Source organism: Macrobrachium nipponense, chromosome 1, assembly GCF_015104395.2.
Source record: "Macrobrachium nipponense isolate FS-2020 chromosome 1, ASM1510439v2, whole genome shotgun sequence".
In the NCBI taxonomy this organism is placed as follows: domain Eukaryota; kingdom Metazoa; phylum Arthropoda; class Malacostraca; order Decapoda; family Palaemonidae; genus Macrobrachium; species Macrobrachium nipponense.
Genome location: NC_087200.1, coordinates 29,956,871 through 29,976,870, shown reverse-complemented (window position 1 = coordinate 29,976,870; position 20,000 = coordinate 29,956,871). Strand labels below are relative to the sequence as shown.

At 35.0% G+C, this 20,000-nt stretch overlaps 3 protein-coding genes across 3 annotated transcripts in view; 2 read left to right on the top strand and 1 right to left on the bottom strand.

The window, feature by feature from the left end:
* LOC135219202 (protein obstructor-E-like) overlaps positions 1-7,409 on the top strand; it is an 18,194-nt gene extending 10,785 nt beyond the window's left edge. Inside the window, exons 2-6 of the mRNA XM_064255759.1 lie at positions 830-1,036; positions 1,603-1,803; positions 4,852-5,047; positions 5,169-5,474; positions 6,697-7,409. Coding sequence (XP_064111829.1) covers positions 830-1,036; positions 1,603-1,803; positions 4,852-5,047; positions 5,169-5,474; positions 6,697-6,958 — 1,172 coding nt within the window. The 3' untranslated portion in view covers positions 6,959-7,409. The remainder of the gene's footprint in view (positions 1-829; positions 1,037-1,602; positions 1,804-4,851; positions 5,048-5,168; positions 5,475-6,696) is intronic.
* LOC135219203 (uncharacterized) overlaps positions 1-9,851 on the bottom strand; it is a 49,612-nt gene extending 39,761 nt beyond the window's left edge. Inside the window, exon 1 of the mRNA XM_064255761.1 lies at positions 9,617-9,851. The gene's annotated coding sequence lies outside the window, so the exon portion shown is untranslated. The remainder of the gene's footprint in view (positions 1-9,616) is intronic.
* Positions 9,852-10,336: 485 nt separating this feature from the next.
* LOC135219201 (protein obstructor-E-like) overlaps positions 10,337-20,000 on the top strand; it is a 26,456-nt gene continuing 16,792 nt past the window's right edge. Inside the window, exon 1 of the mRNA XM_064255758.1 lies at positions 10,337-10,471. Coding sequence (XP_064111828.1) covers positions 10,429-10,471 — 43 coding nt within the window. The 5' untranslated portion in view covers positions 10,337-10,428. The remainder of the gene's footprint in view (positions 10,472-20,000) is intronic.

The window sequence follows — 20,000 nt, the reverse complement described above, 5'->3', positions numbered from 1 at the left end:
TTATATTTCTATATTTTTTCAGAGCTTATTTGAACAACATCAAAATTAATATATACCCTGTTTTCCAGTGGTGTATTTGCATACATTTCATTTACAAACACAAAGTATAAACTTAAGGAAATATTTGAAAGTCAGTTATCATTCATTTGGAACTATTTCTGAAAATTCATGAGTGAGTCTTTGCCAGTCTGTTTGACGGTCCTTTGTCAGTCTACTTGTCAATTTATTTGCTAACCTTCTTTCAGGCTATTTTTCAACCTTATGTCTATCCATTTGTAAGCTTTTGTCAGTCTATTGTTCATTCTTTTGTTACTCTATTTGATGTTATATTGTCGGTCCATTGGCCAGTCTTTTACCAGCCTATTTGTCAGTCTTTTGACAGACCATTTTTCATTCTTTTGTCAGTCTATTAGTTAGACTTTTGTCAGTCTGTTTGGCAGTCGTTTGTTAGTCTATCTGTTAGCCTTTTGTCAGTCTATTTGCCAGTCTTTAGTCAATTTATTGGTCAGTCTATTTGCCATTCTTTTGTCAGTGTACTGGTCATTCTTTTGTAAGTCTATTGGTCAGTCTTTTGTCAGTCTATTTGTCAGCCTTTTGTCGATCTATTGGTCAGTCTATTTATTGTTCTTAGGTCAGTTTACAGTCAGTCTTTCGTCAGTCTATTGTCAGTCTTTCGTCAGTCAGTCTATTTGTCAGCCTTTTGTCAGCCTATTTGTCAGCCTTTTGTTAGTCTATTTGTCAGTCTATTGGTCTTTGTCAGTCTATTTAAAATTATTTGTATTGTACTTAGGGATCAACAGCTGATTATTATATATCCTTTTATTTGCAGCCCTTGGGCAGGATTTCGCCACCCAGTGTCCGTCCCCCAATGGGTACTTCGCTGATGCCGTCCAGTGCGACAAGTACTACGAGTGCGTGGACGACGTCTTAACAGAGAAGCTCTGCCCTGATGGAATGGGCTTCAATGACCTGAACCCAAGAGTAGAGAAATGTGACTTCCTTTTCCAGATCGACTGCACCGAGAGGCCTGAGTTGCGTAAGTAAAAATGAGTATGATAACACCATGGTTAGGATGATGCTTAGACCTCTATTTCAACCAATGATATGATCATTTGAAGTCATTATCATCCCATTACTGGACGCTTTAGTATGGAACCTGGTCCTCTTTGGACTATAAGTCATTTTGCATCTAAACCTGTCTGTATCTACCGTAATAGTCGCTTTGATGCTTCGTTTTGCAATAGCATGAACATCATCAGAAAAGCTTAGACTATATCAATAAGGTTTTTTCTGGTGAAAATGTTATTTGAACCATACAAAAATGTATATCTCCAAACTACAAACTTTCATTCATATTTAGTATTTCAAAGCCGTTGAAGAATATTTGATTAGAACGTCAATGACAGAAAAAATTGAATTTATTAATGATGAATGCTGACCTCTAAGAAAAGTAAAAAAAAAGTCACTAGTATTAAATTTAGTATTAAATTAACCTCTTTTATGACTATGCAATAAAAATAATTCTCATCATTCTTCCAGCTCCCTGGAAGTATTCTGGAAGCATATTTTTAATATCTGTTGATGTCTCTATTCTTTAAACAGAGCCAGCAAAGGCCACGGATGTGTGTCCCCGTCAGAACGGTTACTTTCAATTTCCTGAAGAGACCAACTGCCGCCAATTCTACTACTGCGCTGCTGGCACAGGCAATCTCATCACTTGTCCGGAAGGGCTGGTCTTCTCACTCAAAACTGGCACCTGCGTCTGGCCTGAGGAAGCTGGAAGGACAAACTGTGTCTCTGAAAGTAAGTTTTTTTTTTCAGCAGAGAATAAGGGGAGGAAACCTTATTTACCTATGGCTACACCCTCAAAAAAAAAAAAAAAATAATAATAATAATAAGCTTCGACACCTTCAGTTAATTCAAAGGTTGAAACTTGAGCGCACCTATTCATTAAAAGCCTGAAGCATTTGTATAAAAATGGCGTATTAAGCCTCCAATGCTATAGTCTGAATCATACAGTTTTTAGGAGAGGTACAATGGCATAGTACGACTACTGACTTTCCAAAATACAGTAAACAGTTGTGTTGTTGTGTCATTATTATTTTTCGTACGTAAAATCTCATACCGAATTCTGTTTAGGTAGTTATATATAAGTGCATGCATTTTTCCGTGGTTAAATGTTTTTACTCAAGATGTTATGGAAACTTGAAGGCTGATTTGGAAGTGGTGCGCTAATAGAAAACCATCATCCACTTTTATTAGACTGGCAGGGTAACTGATAATGATAGCTATTACATTCAAGTTACATTCAAGTTTTGAAAACAAGTTTTGAAAAACTTGTTTTCAAAACTTTAAATATCTGAAATTCTCTAACTTATCATAACATAAAATACTGGTTTTTTTTTCAAGGATGATGATATTGTCACCAAAAGTGGTGCCATAATTTCTTGACAGTAAATCATATTTCTGTTAAAAGGGAGCGTGCTTTGTCTTTATTCACTAGTGACGTAGAAATATCTGCCAAGATAGCATAAATAAAACGCTAGTTATATCAATGAGATTCAAAAACAGTTTGAGTACTTTTAGCTTGGAGTTTCCCTGTGATACAATCTCCTAAGGCAGAGTACTGTACATTGCATACTTACAGCTGAGGCTCAGATTTAAACCAAGAGGGAAGACCACACATTATTATTATATTATTATTATTTTTTTTTTTTTGCTCTATCACAGTCCTCCAATTCGACTGGGTGGTATTTATAGTGTGGGGTTCCGGGTTGCATCCTGCCTCCTTAGGAGTCCATCATCTTCTTACTATGTGTGCCGTTTCTAGGATCACACTCTTCTGCATGAGTCCTGGCGCTACTTCAGCCTCTAGTTTTTAAGGCTGAAGTAGCGCCAGGACTCATGCAGAAGAGTGTGATCCTAGAAACGGCACACATAGTAAGAAGAGTGATGGACTCCTAAGGAGGCATATTATTATTATTATTATTATTATTATTATTATTATTTTTATTATTATTATTATTATTATTATTATTATCAGTTATTATTATTATTATTATTATTATTATTATGATTATTATTATTATTATCATTATTATTATTATTATTATTATTATTATTATTATTTTATTATTATTATTATTATTATTATTATTATTCAGAAGATGAACCCTATTCATATGGAAGAAGATCACAAGGGGCCATTGAATTAAAATTCAAGCTTCCAAAGAATATAGTGTTCATTAGGACGAAGTCAGTGGAGGTAAAGTGAAATACATAAAGAAGAGATCTAACTTATTAAAAAGATATAGTAAATTAACAAACTAGTGAATAGATAAACATGTATTAAAGTCCAAGGAGAATAGTATGAGTCTAGTGATACATTGCATCTTCGCTTGATCTTTTCAAGTTCTAATTGCAAGCCCTCCTCGGGGAGACTGTTCCAAAGCCCCCAACTGAGTGAGGAATAATGGACCTTTGGAACTGAGAAGTTCTACAGCGAGGCACATTTACTGCATAATGGTGCTGCTGTTCAGCGAATCTGGTTGCTCTCTTTCGGCAGATAAATGAGATCAGGGATCAATTGTGAATGTTAAACGATCTCTGTTGAAATACAACCTATGAAAAAGTGACAAACAAGAGACCATCCGTCGATGGTCCAAGTCATAACTACTGCTATTGAGAAACAGAAACCAACCACCATGAACCACTCTATCTAAAAGACATAAATCTCTGTCAGAAGCAGTCATCCACACCGGAAAACAATATTTTAGTAAAGGGAGCACGAATGACCTAATACAGGTTGCACTGATTTTCGCACTATTATAAATAAATGAGGCCTTTTGTACAATGCCTAATTTTCGTGCTGTATTTGCTGACACTTTCATTAAAGGCTTTTCAAGAGTAAGATGCGAGTCAAAAGTTACACCTAGAATAGTTAAAGCTTCAGACTCATTCAGCAGAGTCCCATCCACCTGGAGGGGAGGATGGGGTGGAAAATCTGTATGTGATCTGCTAATCAACGGTGTTTTGTTACAATGGAATACAGCATTACATATACCCCACTAACGACACTATTCACTAATCAGTACCATGTCCAAATTGAGACTAAGGGCAGTTTCACTTCTCATAAGTGGAGACATTACTAATCCCACAAATGTTGTATCATTGGTATACTGAACAATCTTGTTTTCCAAGTCAAATACCACATCACTTGTATACACCAAACATAACATTGGACCAAGAACACTACCATGTGGAACTCCAGACACAATAGGTCTCCGTTCGCTAAAGAGCCCTTAAACAGCAACTTGTTGCGGCCTACCTGTAAGCAAATCTTGAAGAAAATCTACAACATATCCACCCACTCCAAGACTCTGAAGTTTACAAATAAGTGCCTTGTGGTTACTATATCTAAAGCAGCACTAAAATCTATTTGAATTACTCTACGCCAATTCAAACCTTATCAAGGTTCCCTTGCAAATGGCATGTCAAAACTAAAAGAACATCGACCTAACTGCATAATATTAATCTTATTGTCTCTGATCATTTATGGAGACTTAGATTAATGTCTTGTGACTTTTAAAATTTCAATTTTATTTTGCAAAGCACTGTAGAAGCTAGTTAATTCGAGAAACCTGCTGACAGTTTGTATAGTTGCAAAGCAATTAACTCTTGCTAATACTACACACTGCTAAATCATATCGAACTATACCATTTGGAGTACATTTCTGGGAAAATGACCTAATTTGCATGATTACATAGGTTAAGAAACCTAGTCGATCATTCATATGATGATCGATTACAGAAGACAAATCACGTCCTAACAAACTACCTTTGATATTTCAGAGGTGGTGAACTTCACCTGCCCCAAAGTTGGCCTTGATGCAGCAGTGGCTCATCCTCGCTATTCAGATCCAGATGACTGCCAGTACTTCTACGTCTGCATCAATGGTGATACTCCTCGCAGAAACGGATGCGCCTTTGGTCAAGTTTTCAACTCTGCTACCAAAGCTTGTGATGTACCAAAGGAGGTTCCTGAATGGTAAGTTTAGATCATGCTATGTATGTTGTCTCAGTATTTAGTTAATTCTGTCTAAAGCACGCGAGATGTGGAAATGCTGCATGGAGATGAGGTGGAATCTAATCTTCATTGTTTATTCCAGCGCTGACTACTACACAGAGTACTTTGAGAACTACTTCGCCACTCTCGGTGACGACTCTGGGAGAATAAGTGGAGACATCTTAGCTGCTGCATTTGCTTCTGGTTTCGAGGTTCCTCAGCTTGGAGAGCGTCAAAGGATTCACTCTCCTGCTAACCAGAAGAGGAAACCAACAACTTCTTCGAGAGCTCAAGTTACCAGTGCGGCTCCAGTGAGAGCGTCTGCCCCAGAGCCAGCAAGGGCGTCCGACCCAGAGCCTGCTAGTGCCCCTGCAAGGCCTGCACCTAGGACAAGACCTACCCGTCCTAAGTAAGTACATAAGTCAATTACACCTCAAAAATATGTCTTGGAAGTTGTGGCAGGCTTACCTTATTCATTTGATCTATATTCCAAGTTTTAAGGTATTATAGAAGTTGATTTAAGTTATGGGTAACTTTTCATTATAAGGGACATTTCTTAGTCTAAGACAAACTATTGTGACAAATAGGAGACATTAACTATTGCCTTTCCCTTGAGCATGCCTACGAAACTGACATACCAAATCTAAATCTAGATGATGGATATATAGAATAGCTTTGCAAACACAGATGTGTTAACCCAAAATTTCAGAAAGCGGAGGCCTCTAAATTAAGGCATTAACTCCCGGTGGAAACATAATTTTCCATTTATATCATAGTTTTTTTTATTTTTTATTTTATTTATTTATTTAGTTTTTTTTGGCCTGGCCTAACTGTTTCCTGCTAACAGACTTCATTTTCTGAAAATATGTAAAGAATATATAGGTAACTACAGTATATTTATGTTTCTGGAAAGTTGAATATTTATTTAGAGTGTACAGCATATATTTAAACAGTTACAAAATACAACTGATAATGAATGCAAGAGGAACAAATAGATTTTCCGGAATAATGAAAATGGAAAACTGAAAACATCAGACTAAATTTATTGCAAGACTAGGTAAAACACCGAAGAGAAAACTGACTGAGTAAAGATGGCAAAATCTTTAAATAATGATTATACCACTTACTGATCTATTCTGAATCTTTATTTTTAATAAGGGTCTCTTTAAAAGTGAAATTCGCAAAGAGGATTCACAGAAATTTCCCAACTCCAGAAAGCAGGTAATAATATCTCAGCTTAGGTTGAGGATTTCAGAAGTTCGTGAGAGCGAAATGAATATGCAGGGAACTTGACTCTAAAGATAATGATCACTACTTTTAACACCTGCAGAAGCTAAGAAAAATGAGCCGATTTCATTCGTTGCCTCGCAGGAAGGTCAAAGATTAATACCCACTCTGATGTCCTGTCGTTTAAGCTATGGATGGATTCATCAGAGCTGGATTTCAAAAGCCAAATCATAGAAAGTGATGATGCTCGTGAATAGTTTTTTTTTTTTTTTTTTTTTTTTTTTTTTTTTTAGCTCCTAGAAACGAATAACGGTCTAGGTACTTCAATGTTACAATTCTGATTAAGAAATCACACAATAATTCCGAACTGCCATATTTGATCATTAACAAACTGTATTTTACAGGCCTGTTGGAGGTCAAACCCACCGCCTCGGCCGTCCTACAACTACAACTACCCCACCTCCTCCCCCCCCTGCTGACCCAGTCGATGACTATAACTACTACGACGAAGCCCCGTTGTATGAGGACTACCCTGTTGACGCCGAGGCTGCTGCCCCAGCTCCTGCCCCTGCCCCAGCACCTACCCCAGCCCCCACTGAGGCACCAGCCCCTCCGGCAAGAAGAGTCCCCCTCAGGCGTACGCTTGTAAGGGCAAGGAATGAATAGATAGGATTTTTAGCCTCATTATAATCAACAGGGTTAATTATGTGTAGTGAAAAGGAATCACTTGATTCTCGTGGAATCGAGGATTCTCAGTAAACCAAGATAAGGAACCTAAATTTTCAAACAACCAACTTTTCAATATTTTGGTGGATTGCATTCTCAGAGAAATTTTCCTTTTCATCCGCCTACTTCTGTCCAGTTTCAAACTTCTTGTATTTTTAGGGGGAGAGAATTATATATTTCCAGGCTGAAACGAAAGTGCCTTTCAAGGAAGTTTAGAATTTCCTAATATTTCCTTTATTTTTACAGCTCTACAACACATGTAAATATGTATTTTAACTAACGCAAATTCTACCATGCAACTTAAGTTTGATATATTTTGATATAATTATTTGTTGCAGGTACAAGACAATATTTTTGTTTTGTTTTCTATGTTCAATAAATTTGTTACGAATATCAAGTTTTAATTTCCATTAATAGCAAAACTATGAACGTAAGGTTGTCAGCTTAAATACATAAGTATTATGTGAATGCATATGTCCCAATGTGTACTCGTTTCATATTAGGGGGACAATGGAATGGGTAAGCGAATGTCTAAATCAAGCCACGCCTTAAAAAAAACAAAAGTAAGATAATAAAAAAAGTGGTACTTCACTCCAACAGAACAGTTCACCATTGACCATGAAAGAGGGACTAGATCCCAAATCTTGAAAACAGAACGAAAGAAAAAGACATGGAACCAAGTCATACATTGCTCTCCATGAAGCAAAAGTGTTTGATAGTGACCAGGAAAGCGTTTATCTGTCCGCCTTTTAACTAGATGAACTGTGAATAAGCTCAGCTGAATAGTAACCAAATTATTAATACCTGTAAAAAAGCATCAGCGGCGCAGCAGCGTTTGTGATTTATTACGTTCAATTTATTCATGGAAAGAAAAATACCATAAATATGAAATTCAAGTTTTCCTAACTGAAGTGAAGGAGAGCATGTCACTGAAAGAACAGATGCTACTGTAAAAATTATAAACACTGACGGCTGCGTTTTTGCTCTAAGATAACAAAGATACTAAAATATTGGTGGAATTAGTTCTCAGATTTACCCAATAATCAAACAAATCTAATTAACAGCCTTTTAAGAAAAATTATCATGTGATCCTAATAAGGCTAATTCTCCAGGAGCGATTATGAACGTGGAAGAAACAAATGTGTGAATTGGAGGGTGAACAAAACAGGAAATCTGAGAGGCGCAGACATGTTTAAAGTTGAATATCTACTTACAAGAGCATACGTGAAAAATAGAATGGTAGACTGAAAAGTCAATGGTGAGGAGATAAAACTGAAATCGTGAGAGAATGGGACTCCGAGTAGCATACTTACATGTTCGGGAAGAAAAAAACAAAACTATCATATTTCTGGATTTATGGAAGATGCACAACTGGTTACAAAAGAAAGCCCACAATCTGAATTCTTCAGAAAGTGAGAGGAGAAAGTAAGTTCTGACGCTTTGGTGGAAGATGAACTAAAAGATTATTGATGATAAAATACCAGGAGATTGCCAAGTATAGGTAGCAGATGATCCAAATTCTTTTACAGAATGGCAAATAAACTAATCTTCGACGACTCGCTTTGTTTTCATGAAAAAAGATATTGTGTACAAATTACACATGAACGGGCTAAGAATGACTGACATATGAATTAAGGGGAGTTAGAAAGGAAAATAGCAACTGAGATGTGAAAATAAAAGCGCTATCTTCACGAGGGGTCACCAATAGCTTCACAAATGTGAAAATAAGTGCTGGAGTAGGAATAACATTTGTTCCGTTTTGGGGGGCAAAGCAGCTAGATGTTGTTTGAGATTAAGCTGACCTTACGCCAGCACGGGCTCTTCCTCATAAAGCAGCCCGTAGAAGCAGCTAGTCTTTAAGTATGAAACAAGAGTGTTCGAATAATTCTCCACCTCCACCAATGGTATATATTTCCCTTTAAAACTAGGATGTGCGCTGATTTTGAACTTACTTAAAAGTGGAATGAGGTGCAGCAGCAAAAGACGGGACTTGAAATCAGTGGGATGGCTGTTCACTTGACTTGAACAAAACCAAAACCAAGATTTAGAGAGCGATAACACTTCAGCAAAGTAGGAGACGAATACAACATATAGTATTAATGTCAGCTCAAGTGTTGGGGGTAATAAAACAAAATTAAGGACTAATTTATCAAGCTCACTTCAAAGGGACCAAGGGGTAAGAAAGAAATTGCATATTTGCAGGTGTTCAGAAGTTGTCTTGTTCCAAATATATCTTAAGCCTGTCGATAAGGATGAGAGAACTACGTAAGCTTTGGCAAGAATTAAATGGATATTACTTTTTTCCTACAACAAACAGTTTCACGAAAATCTCGAACGAGATAACCGTACTTGAACTTTGATATTTTATATAATAATAATGACAATAAAAATACGAATTAATAATAATTAGTGTATCTTTATAACTGAATAAAAATAATGAAACGCAATGGCAACCTCATATTTTTCTCTGCGCATCACGGATATTCCGCCAGTAATTAACCCCAAGTTTAGACGCGCCATCGGCTAACCCCAGGGTCAATATTTCTCATAACTGGTTTCTATAAAAATCTATACAGGATGAAGATACCTCGGTCTTACCTTCTGAAAAGCGCGTCATGACCCTTTCATGCACTGCCTACCCCCAATTTTGACGACATGGGCACATGAATAACTGCTTGGTAATACAGTTGAAAGTTGTCTCTTGCACTGACATTCGTGCCTTTAAACCATTATCCGTCATTTCACTTGAAAGTCATAGTTTATGAAAGTGTTCACTAGATTTTTGACATGCTTAGTTTACTATAAAACCTAACGGGAAAGGCAAACCTTGAAGGTTAAACACACTGATAGGTAGCTGATGTCAACAACTCGTGAGGAATTCCATTCTCAGTGATGATCTTTTGGGGGTAACGCCATTTTGAAAAGAGGAAAACTGACGTTTAAGGTTCCAGTTCTTGAAGCTAATACGATTCTTGTTACCTGTTTCAATAAAGCTGAGTGCTCCCCTTCCAAATGCTTTCTTTTGTCTATATTTCTATCACTAATACCCACAAGGTAGCAAATACGTACAACGAGCTACAATTTGTCATTATGTTATCAAGATTCTTATCATCTTTATTGTATCATGTTAGTAAATTCTTTGTAATTTCTCTGAACGAGAAATGGAAAAAATATCAATCAAATGGCTGAAAAGACTGCAAAATACTTTTAAATGACATCATTCTCTCTACTGCGGGATGGAGGCACTTCACACATCAGCACATCCCCTTACGGAAACCTCCTTGTCTACTACCAAAGAAAACGGGAAACCGACCAGCGGTAAACCCCTTGACTTCACGAAGAACCAGACCTCAGAGCGCCTCAGGGAACGGTCGGGTTTAGCCAAGGACTCGTGTACCGTCAGTGTGAAGATGGCTCTTGCTTTGATGGTGTCTACGGTTCTCCTGGCCTACGGTATGTGAAAGTGTAATGTCATCGTGTTACGATTCCATAGTGTTTTCCCAATGCAATAGCTTTGTGGTGTTCCATTGGTATATTTGCTTTTCAAAATCGGTGGTGACGAGGGAGTTTTCTTCAGCATATCTTAAATACTGAAGGTTTGTACATTTGTGAGGTTTTAGTTTAAGCATTTCTGGTCGCGTAGAATCTGTTCAGGTAACTACTGACAAAAGATTCTGCAGTAAAACTTTAGAGCTTTAGAACATTCAGGAACCATTCGCGTTTTGATCAAAATGTGTAATCGAAACGCTAAAAATAAGCTCGGAAATACTGAGCAATGTTAATGTTCGGCATTTATTTTGGTAAGCTAAAGATATTTCAAAAGTAACGTAATGCGAAGATAACAATTTCTCTTCCCAGAAAAAGAGCTGGTCCCCTCTTTCTCTCTCTCTTACTCTCCATGTCTCTCTGGTTCACCTCACTTTCATTTTGACATCTGTAATGGGCCATCTGAATCGTAGTATTCATTCGAGCTAAAACAACCAATTCTTTCCCAGTACCCTAACTACACTGTAAGTGTTGAAGCTCATATTACAAAGATGAATTAACTAAAAAAAAATGTATAAACTCACGATAACAATTTAGCATTTGTGACTTTCACTATTATTGCCATTTACGATTTCATATCCGCGTAAGTATTGTTGTAAAAAGGTTTTATAATATATATATATATATATATATATATATATATATATATATATATATATACGTATCTGTGTGTGCGTTCATGTGTATATATATATAGGTGTGTATATGTTTAAATATATATATATATATATATATATATATATATATATATATATATATATATAAATATATATATATTATATATATATATATACACAATACCACATATATAATAATATATATATTATATTATATATATATATACCCTATATAATATATATATATATAAAGTCATATAGTAATATATATATCTATATATATATATATATATGTATATATATTTATAACTATACCATATATACTATATATATACATAAATTATATTAACTATATATGTATAGATAATATATAATATATATATATATATATATAGTATTCCTAATAACCATTAAATGTTACGGTACGATGGAGTTTTATGTATGATTTTTATTTTTTTCTCTCGCGATTATTTATCATAAAAAAATATTCAGTACAGCCAGAAACTATCGTATAAAAGGACACTTCTCTTGTCCTTCCTTTTACATACTTGGTCCCAGTTACCTTTGACCTGCAAACAGTTATCAACACCCCCACCCCCCCCCTCTCTCTCTCTCTCTCTAAGGTTAAATATCCCAGCAACTTTTCTTACAAAGGGTTAATGAATACTGACTTATCCTAAGAACATTAAATTCGTTGATATTCATGAAATACTAAAAGAATGGAACGAGTTTTGTAGAGAAGATGTTCCACCAGTATAAGCCACCTGATGTCCTTGCTGGAAAGGAATTGCGAGACACGTTTCTAACTGTAAGTGGTTTGATCGGTATTTATGCAAAATGGCTTGCATAACAGGAGAGTAAAGGTACTCTCACACACATACTACACGCTATGTATATATGTATGTATGTATATATATATATATATATATATATATATATATATATATATACTTTATATATATTATATATACATACATATATATATATATATATATATATATATATATATATATATAGTATATATATATATATATGTGTGTGTGTGTGTGTGTCTGTGTGTGTGTGTGTGTGTGGTGTATACAAAGAAAATATCTATAAGGCAACTAATTTGTATTTAAGGCTGTGATTGTACCTTTGAGGTCATTCTTAAACATGTTACAAATACAAGGGTCTAAATGAACAGGCCACGACTAATATTAAAATTACTATGGGAAGTAAGTTGTATAATGGCAGATTCTAAAATATTTCGTGATAAGACATCTTTTGATCTTGCAATTACTGAACTGCCAATCCAATTTATCCGGTGGTTGTTTTCACTTAAATGAATGAATATTGCATTGGATGTTTGGCCAGTTTTGACACAATATTTAAGCCGTTTGATTCTTACTTCCAAGCCGTTGCTAGATTGACTGACATAAAAGGAGGGGCAGTACATACATGGAATTTTATATAATACGTTGTTGCTTTCCCTGTGGCCATTTTTGATTAACATTCCTTTTAGTGTGTTATTACAAGAAAAAACCGAGGTTGACCTGAAAATATTTTAACAGTGATTTTATGGTTTCAAAACCGTTTAAAGAAGACAAGCTGAGAATGTTTTTAGAAGTTTCTTCCTCCGTGTTACTTACACTATAAAACTTTTTGTGGGCTTTATTATAGCAAATATCTAATATATGTGAAGGATAACATAGATGAAAAAATGGATATTTTGATATTAAAAAGGTGGCCTGAATGAAAATGGACACAAGTTAAGTTGTTGGTTGGTTTCCTATAAATTATGAATTTACATTGTGTCAAAACATCCAACAAAGGGAGGCAATTGTCTTTTTCCAATTCTAAACTAACGTAATCGATGGTATACCGGGTTATTTAATTTAGAAAGTAAATCATTTACATCAACACCAGCAGGCAAAACAGCTAAAACATCATCAACATATATATAACGCTTTAAAGGAATATAAATGATATTAGGAAAATAGCGTTTTTCAAAGAATCCTACATACAAGTTTGAGAGGAGTTGTGATAAACGGTTACCCATTGCCATACTAAATATTTGTTGATAACGTTCACCATTGAATATAAACTTACAATCACAAATGCACAACCTATTGAGTGAAATAATGTGACTTACAGGTAGAGGTAATTCATGCTGAGTTAGTTCATTACTAAGATATTCTAAAATAAAATCTAAAGCGATTTTAGCAAAAAGAAAACATACATCAAAACTAACGAATATAACAGTAGGGTAAAAAGTAATTTTGCTTAATTTATCAACTAAATATAGAGAATTATATATATGAGAATCAGATAGTTCCAAGTAACGGGGACAAGAGCTTAGTGATATATCTCGAAAGTTTATGTAATATTGAGCCAACACTACTGATGATAGGCCGCATAGCATTATTTTCTTGGTGCGTTTTGACTAATCCGTACCAGGATTTTTTCTTAGTTTTTCATAAGTAACATCATCATCATCCAATAGGATTTTAGGTACTATTTACTTTATAATCCCTATCTGTCACTTATACGACCCTTCCTTCCTTGTCCACTCAGTTTCTCATATGTACGTCAGTCTGCTAAGTAAAGGACTTTTGAGTCGAAAGATCTCGCAGCATACTCCAATGTTTCACTTTCCTTCGTGGCTTCTACCTATATATATATATATATATATATATATATATATATATATATATATATATATATAAATATATATATATATATATATCAATTACAAATATATATATATATATATATATATATATATCATATATATATATATATATATATATATCAAGCTCGCCTTCCCTAATTATACTGTGTACGTATGAAGAAAAAAGCAAAGAGTGAACTGTATGCATTAAGTTATCCTATCTTAAGAGCGGAATTTTAGGCTTTCAACCTGGTCCTTTTTAAATTTTCATTCTAAATTGAAACAACTAAATAGATGAAAATATGCAGCTTTATTGGTGTCAACGCTGAAATAGCACTTTAAAAAAGCAAAACTCTGCATTGAGTGATTCCTAGAAATGAAAGCAATGGTTTCTGTAATATTAAAAAAATGGATTTCTTAATTTTTGACATTTTCGAGGCTTGATTAAACATAATAAATTTCGAGGACAAGGGTGAGCTATTTTTCGATGCCTGTTTGGCATTTTGTTTGGCCTTAAAAAATCTCTTTTCCTTAGATTTCAATCTATTGGATTTTTATACTTAAAAAAAATCATTTTGTTACATTTCATACCCGGTATGTTTCAGAGATGGAAGGAACTATTTCTTAGTCTTTTTGGTTGTTCTCTTCAAATTGCAGTCGAATTTCAGGAGCAACTTTAAGGCTGAGCCGTTATACAGGGTGTCCATAAAGTCCCAGTACCATTACATGTACTATTTATTGCATAGAATGGTACTGGGACTTTATGGACACTCCGTACACATTCCGATTGCATACTTTCCCATTGGATAATGGGATATCTTCCTAATAACTTGAAGGACGCGTCCTTCACGCCAGAGAGAATACACAAACACACCATCCAGTAAAAATGTGCAATTTAACTTAAACTTTATCTTAGTCACATTCAGATTTGCTTGTCATTAGCCTATTGTCCAATGAAGTACAAGAAAACTTGTCTTTTTAGGCATTGAATTGTTATTGTAATTTACCTTTCTATTTCTATCTTTTCTCTGTGGCGCCAGGAAACACACTCATTTATTTACTTCTTTTTCATACTTGGATCTGAAAATTGCTTACATTAAACATGACATTGCTGCATGCTAATTTGCATATTATTTTTCCATTGTGAATGCTTTGTTAACAAGGGCTGTAACCATGAGCAACGATGACTTCACTCAAGATGGAAGAGGTATACAGTGAGTGAATAAAAGTTGTCAGGAGGTCAACTGTCCATCTACTGAGATTATCGCTATTACGTTTGTTTATCTGCTGTTATGTATATCTGGCTCGTAATGCCATATTGTGTGGAAACTCATACTTTTTAATTCGCATACTGCTTGCCCTCTCATTTTCCTTTTAAAAATTGTACTTCATTACGAGTGCAATAGTCTATATACATTTGTGTTTGTGACCTTTCTCCTTATACTTTCTTAAACTTTCACTACTTCGTCTACTCATGAAAGTGTTTTTATGGCTCTCTTCCTCATTTGTTTGAGCGATGATTACACAAAGAAAGCTGGTCATGATTCATATGACATCAACAATATTTTCCGGTGTTCGTGTATTCTTTTTTTTTTTTATTTCAACATCTGTTCAGAATGACTTACTACATTCTCTGAGTCGAGTCGTGCTTTGCTCATGCTATCTGCCTTTTTCAAAATACGTTGTGCTTACTTCTTCATCTCTTACATGGGATCTCTGTAAAGAACCTCCCAATATCGCTGACCACTGGTAATCATTTTCGCAATTTCAGTGAAGTGATTAGCAATTAAAAGACTTTTCATTAGCTTCTCAAAACAGAGAGATTTGGTTTTTAATCTTCGCAATACATTTATGTTTATAATTGAAAGACCAGCATTACGTAAATACTTCGTAACAGAACTCAAAGTGAAAACCTTGTTTAATTTCTTGAGAAACGTTCACCTAAATTCTAAGCTCGGGCGTACTAGAATAAGCCTCTTGCCAACAGTTAGGTACCAGGCGGAGCCAGATGCACCAGAGTCGCATGGCTTACTTTACATACATAGGTATATTCATATGCATAATTTTGTATCTCATCATATGCGATTAAAACGAAACATGTATAAATGCATACACACACATATATGTATATATATATATACATATATATTATATATATACATAATAAATATAATATAATGCATGAATTATATAATGCATATATGATATATATATATACCTATATATATATCATATATATATATGCATATATATATTTATATATATATATATATATATAATATATAATATATAATTATAATATAATTTCAGTAGAATTGATCCACAGCAATACTCTTGCCGGTCAGACGAAATATAATTGAAAATAAAAAAAGATTATTACATATATATATATATATATATATATATATATATATAATATATATATATATATACATACCATATATATATATTATATATATATATATATATATATATATATCAGTAGAATGATCCCCAGCAATACTCTTGCCGGTCAAGACGAAATATAATTGTAGAAATAAAAAGATTATTACTGTAGATCGTTCTATTGATTACTTAGAAGCACGATACGGTGTTTTTGTACTGCATATAAACACACACACACACACACACACACACACACACACACACACACACACACATATATATATATATATATATATATATATATATATATATATATATATATATATAAATATATATATATATATATATATATATATATATATATATATATATATATATATATATATATATATATATATATATATATATACATATATATAATATTACTTGTTTCTGTGTGTTCATGCTGTATGAGGCAGAGTGCGCAGAAAACAAAAACGAAGAGAAATGATTTATTATTGTTGCTGTGTTATATATATATTTAACATCGATTTTAGGTTTAACCACAAGAAACTACCGATCCTTTCACCTCTTCATGGAGGCTTTACCTCTCTCTCTCTCTCTCTCTCTCTCTCTCTCTCTCTCTCTCTCTCTCTCTCTCTTCTCTCTCTCTCTCTCTCTCGTAACACGTGAAAATGTTCAAGGTGAACTTCAGAAAAGAGAAGGTACTCTTAGAGTCCACGTATGCAGGCCTGGCGTTTCTTGGAAGTGAGGGCTGACACTGAAATATTTGCATCCTTCAAAAGATCAAGAATATATATGATGATATGTATAAGAATTTTCTTCTCCATGCACTAAAATACAATACTAACAGGAGCTTCAGCAATAATAAAATAATGAGATTTTCCAAGCAACTCAAAGTATAAAATGCAAACATATACTATTATCTGCAACACTGCCTCCTTTCAGTAAATTGGGAAACCTTCACAACTGCACAGAAATATTACCAACATGTCCACTATATCCACAACATTCTGCAACCTTCGAATCTATTTTGCAACCACTCGTGTCTCTTTATTATTATTATTATTATTATTATTATTGTCTCTCCGTTTTAAAATTAGCTACAGTGTGTTACAACACTTTCCAGGTCTCACTCTCCACATCCTTCCTACCACTATTTCGTTTCAAAGTCTTATCACTACCCTGCCTGCTTGGTAGCGGGTCACGTTGGCGCCAAATAATTTCGGTTCATATATTTCATCCCTTTAGACAATTTTTCTCAACTCGGCTTACCAGCACGACTTTGTCTGTGACTTCAGTTTTCACTTTCAACTTTTCCATGTCTTTCTTAAGACATGAGGAGTTTTTTTAAGGTGTTTACACAATACAATCTCCCGTCCAGTAACCAAGAAAGTAAATGACATCTCTTCACCAAGACTTCAACAGCGGGAATCATTTCAAAAGACTGACAAACAGACTGGCAAAAACTGACAAATAGACTGACCAATAGACTGACAACAGAATGACAAATAGGTTGGCAAAAGAATGAAAAATAAATTGACGAAAGCTTACAAACAGACTGACAAAGAGACTGACAAAAGGCTTACCAATAGACTGACTCACTCAGTTCATAATACTAGGAAGTTCTCTTCACTCTATAGTTGCCACCTCCAAGAGTGAATTTTCTAAGCAAATGCATGAAGCTTGAAAAAAAATGTGACCGAAAATAAACTGTTCTCTGAAAGTCAGGAATGAAACAGTTTAACACTGATGCCAAGCTCCTTCAGTCACTTGATGCCAAGCTCCTTCAGTCACTTGATGCCAAGCTCCTTCAGTCATTAAGACCTGGTTCCATAGCGCATATTCACCACGGGAACACCAAATGCTTCGATATAATAGTCACTATTGTAAAGATGTATCGCAGCCAAGACTGCCTCGTCAGGATGCCTTGGGGCGGAACACTGTGGCACAACCGACGTTTCCTGCGATCTGAAAGGGCAAACAGCCAACAGGAATCTAGAGACAAGTTTGTTTCACTGTTAACCTGAAACAGCATTCATTAGACTGTCACAATAATCTTTCCTTATGTTATCTCAGTATTTAACTAGCTAATTTTGTGCTTTTGACATTTTCGAATTAAATAAGGTGGGATGTATTTGAAATGTATATCATTAACAATTTGATATAAACTTATAGTCATCATTATTGTTGATATAAACTTATAGTCATCATTATTGTAGGACTGTATTGTTAATATACAAAACTTTTATGCTCATGACCCCTCAAGAGTCAGTTATGATTACTTTAAGAAGTACAATAATTCCCACTGAAGATTTTCTTACAATTATAAGCATTATTATTGACAAGAGGACTTTACTTATAAAGACAAATGCAGACCGTAACAATGTTACCCTCTCCTAAACTTCTTTCCTCCAGAGTTCGGTTGTCCAGTGACACTACCGATTTCTCACAACCTCCCCTGTCAATTCATTGAACACATATATGTAGGCAGACTTTTTAATGATGAATCTTTTCGCTATCGTGTTATATTGCTAGATTGTTTATTTATTTGTATGTATGGTGTTTTTACGTTACATGGAACCAGTTGTTATTCAGCAACGGGACCAACGGCTTTACGCGACTTCCAAACCACATCGAGAGTGAACTTCTGTTACCAGAAATACACACCTCTGACTTCTTAGTGGAATGCCGGAGAATCGAACTCGCCGCCACCAAGGTGGCACGCCAACACCATACCAACCACGCCACCGAGGCGGTGTTATATTGCTAGAAATTCCGCTTACCTGCTCCTAATACTCTCTCCCAATTCGACAGACTTCATATCTTTCTTCTTGCCTCAAGTCTTTGCTGCATTTTGACACATGCTTCATTTCTGGTGCAGAGACCTAGAATAATATACACCACAAATAGTGGTTCAGTTCCACTCACAGTGATGTGTGAGGAAATGAAGCCTTCACTCTCCCTGTTACTTAAAATATTTAACACATTCTTCAACACCCAACTCACGATTCCCATCATCATAGCCACGCATTCGGCATTCTTGATCTTTCCTTCACTTTAAACTCGTTGAACCAGGCTACAAATTTGAATAACACCCTAACATCTCCTCCTGCACCCTTCAACCCGTTCAACCCCCCACCCCCCACCCCCTACAGTTACAAACCCCATCCATCTTTGGATCTGTCTCATTTCCACTACTTCTATGTGTGCTTCTCTGCATGGAGTCTCCGGTATAATAAAAAAAATAAAGAAAAAACTTGGCGTTTTGAGAAATTCCTGGTAGTGTGACTTATAACATATTAGATATTCCTTAGGTGAAATTCCTGCTTTGGTACCAGAAACCTGGCCTTGTGCCACCTGATGTACAATGATGTAACCTCGGCGACTGACGCCTAAATCCCTTTTACGGTTGTAACCTGTTTCCTTCAAATCCTTGGTTCTTTGCCTCTGCTTCATCAATGACATTCTTTTCATATTTATGCTTTTATCGCTGATTCATCCTTCCATACTCTTTCTACAGTCACCTCTCAACTCTCTCCTGTCGTTCACATAATCTGTTGTTTGGTATAGTGTTTAGTTACTTTGTGTACTTTTTTTTCCTTTATTATCGAAGCTATATCGGTATTTGTTTGGCCCTGTTTGTACCATTGTTCATTTATTTAGGGAGTTTCATATTTTGTCTACATGAATAAGGTGACTGAGTCAAATGTAGCTCGTCTGATCAATGGTCTTGGTTGTACATCTCCCTTCTCGACTGATGCATTTCCGATGCACGTTTTTT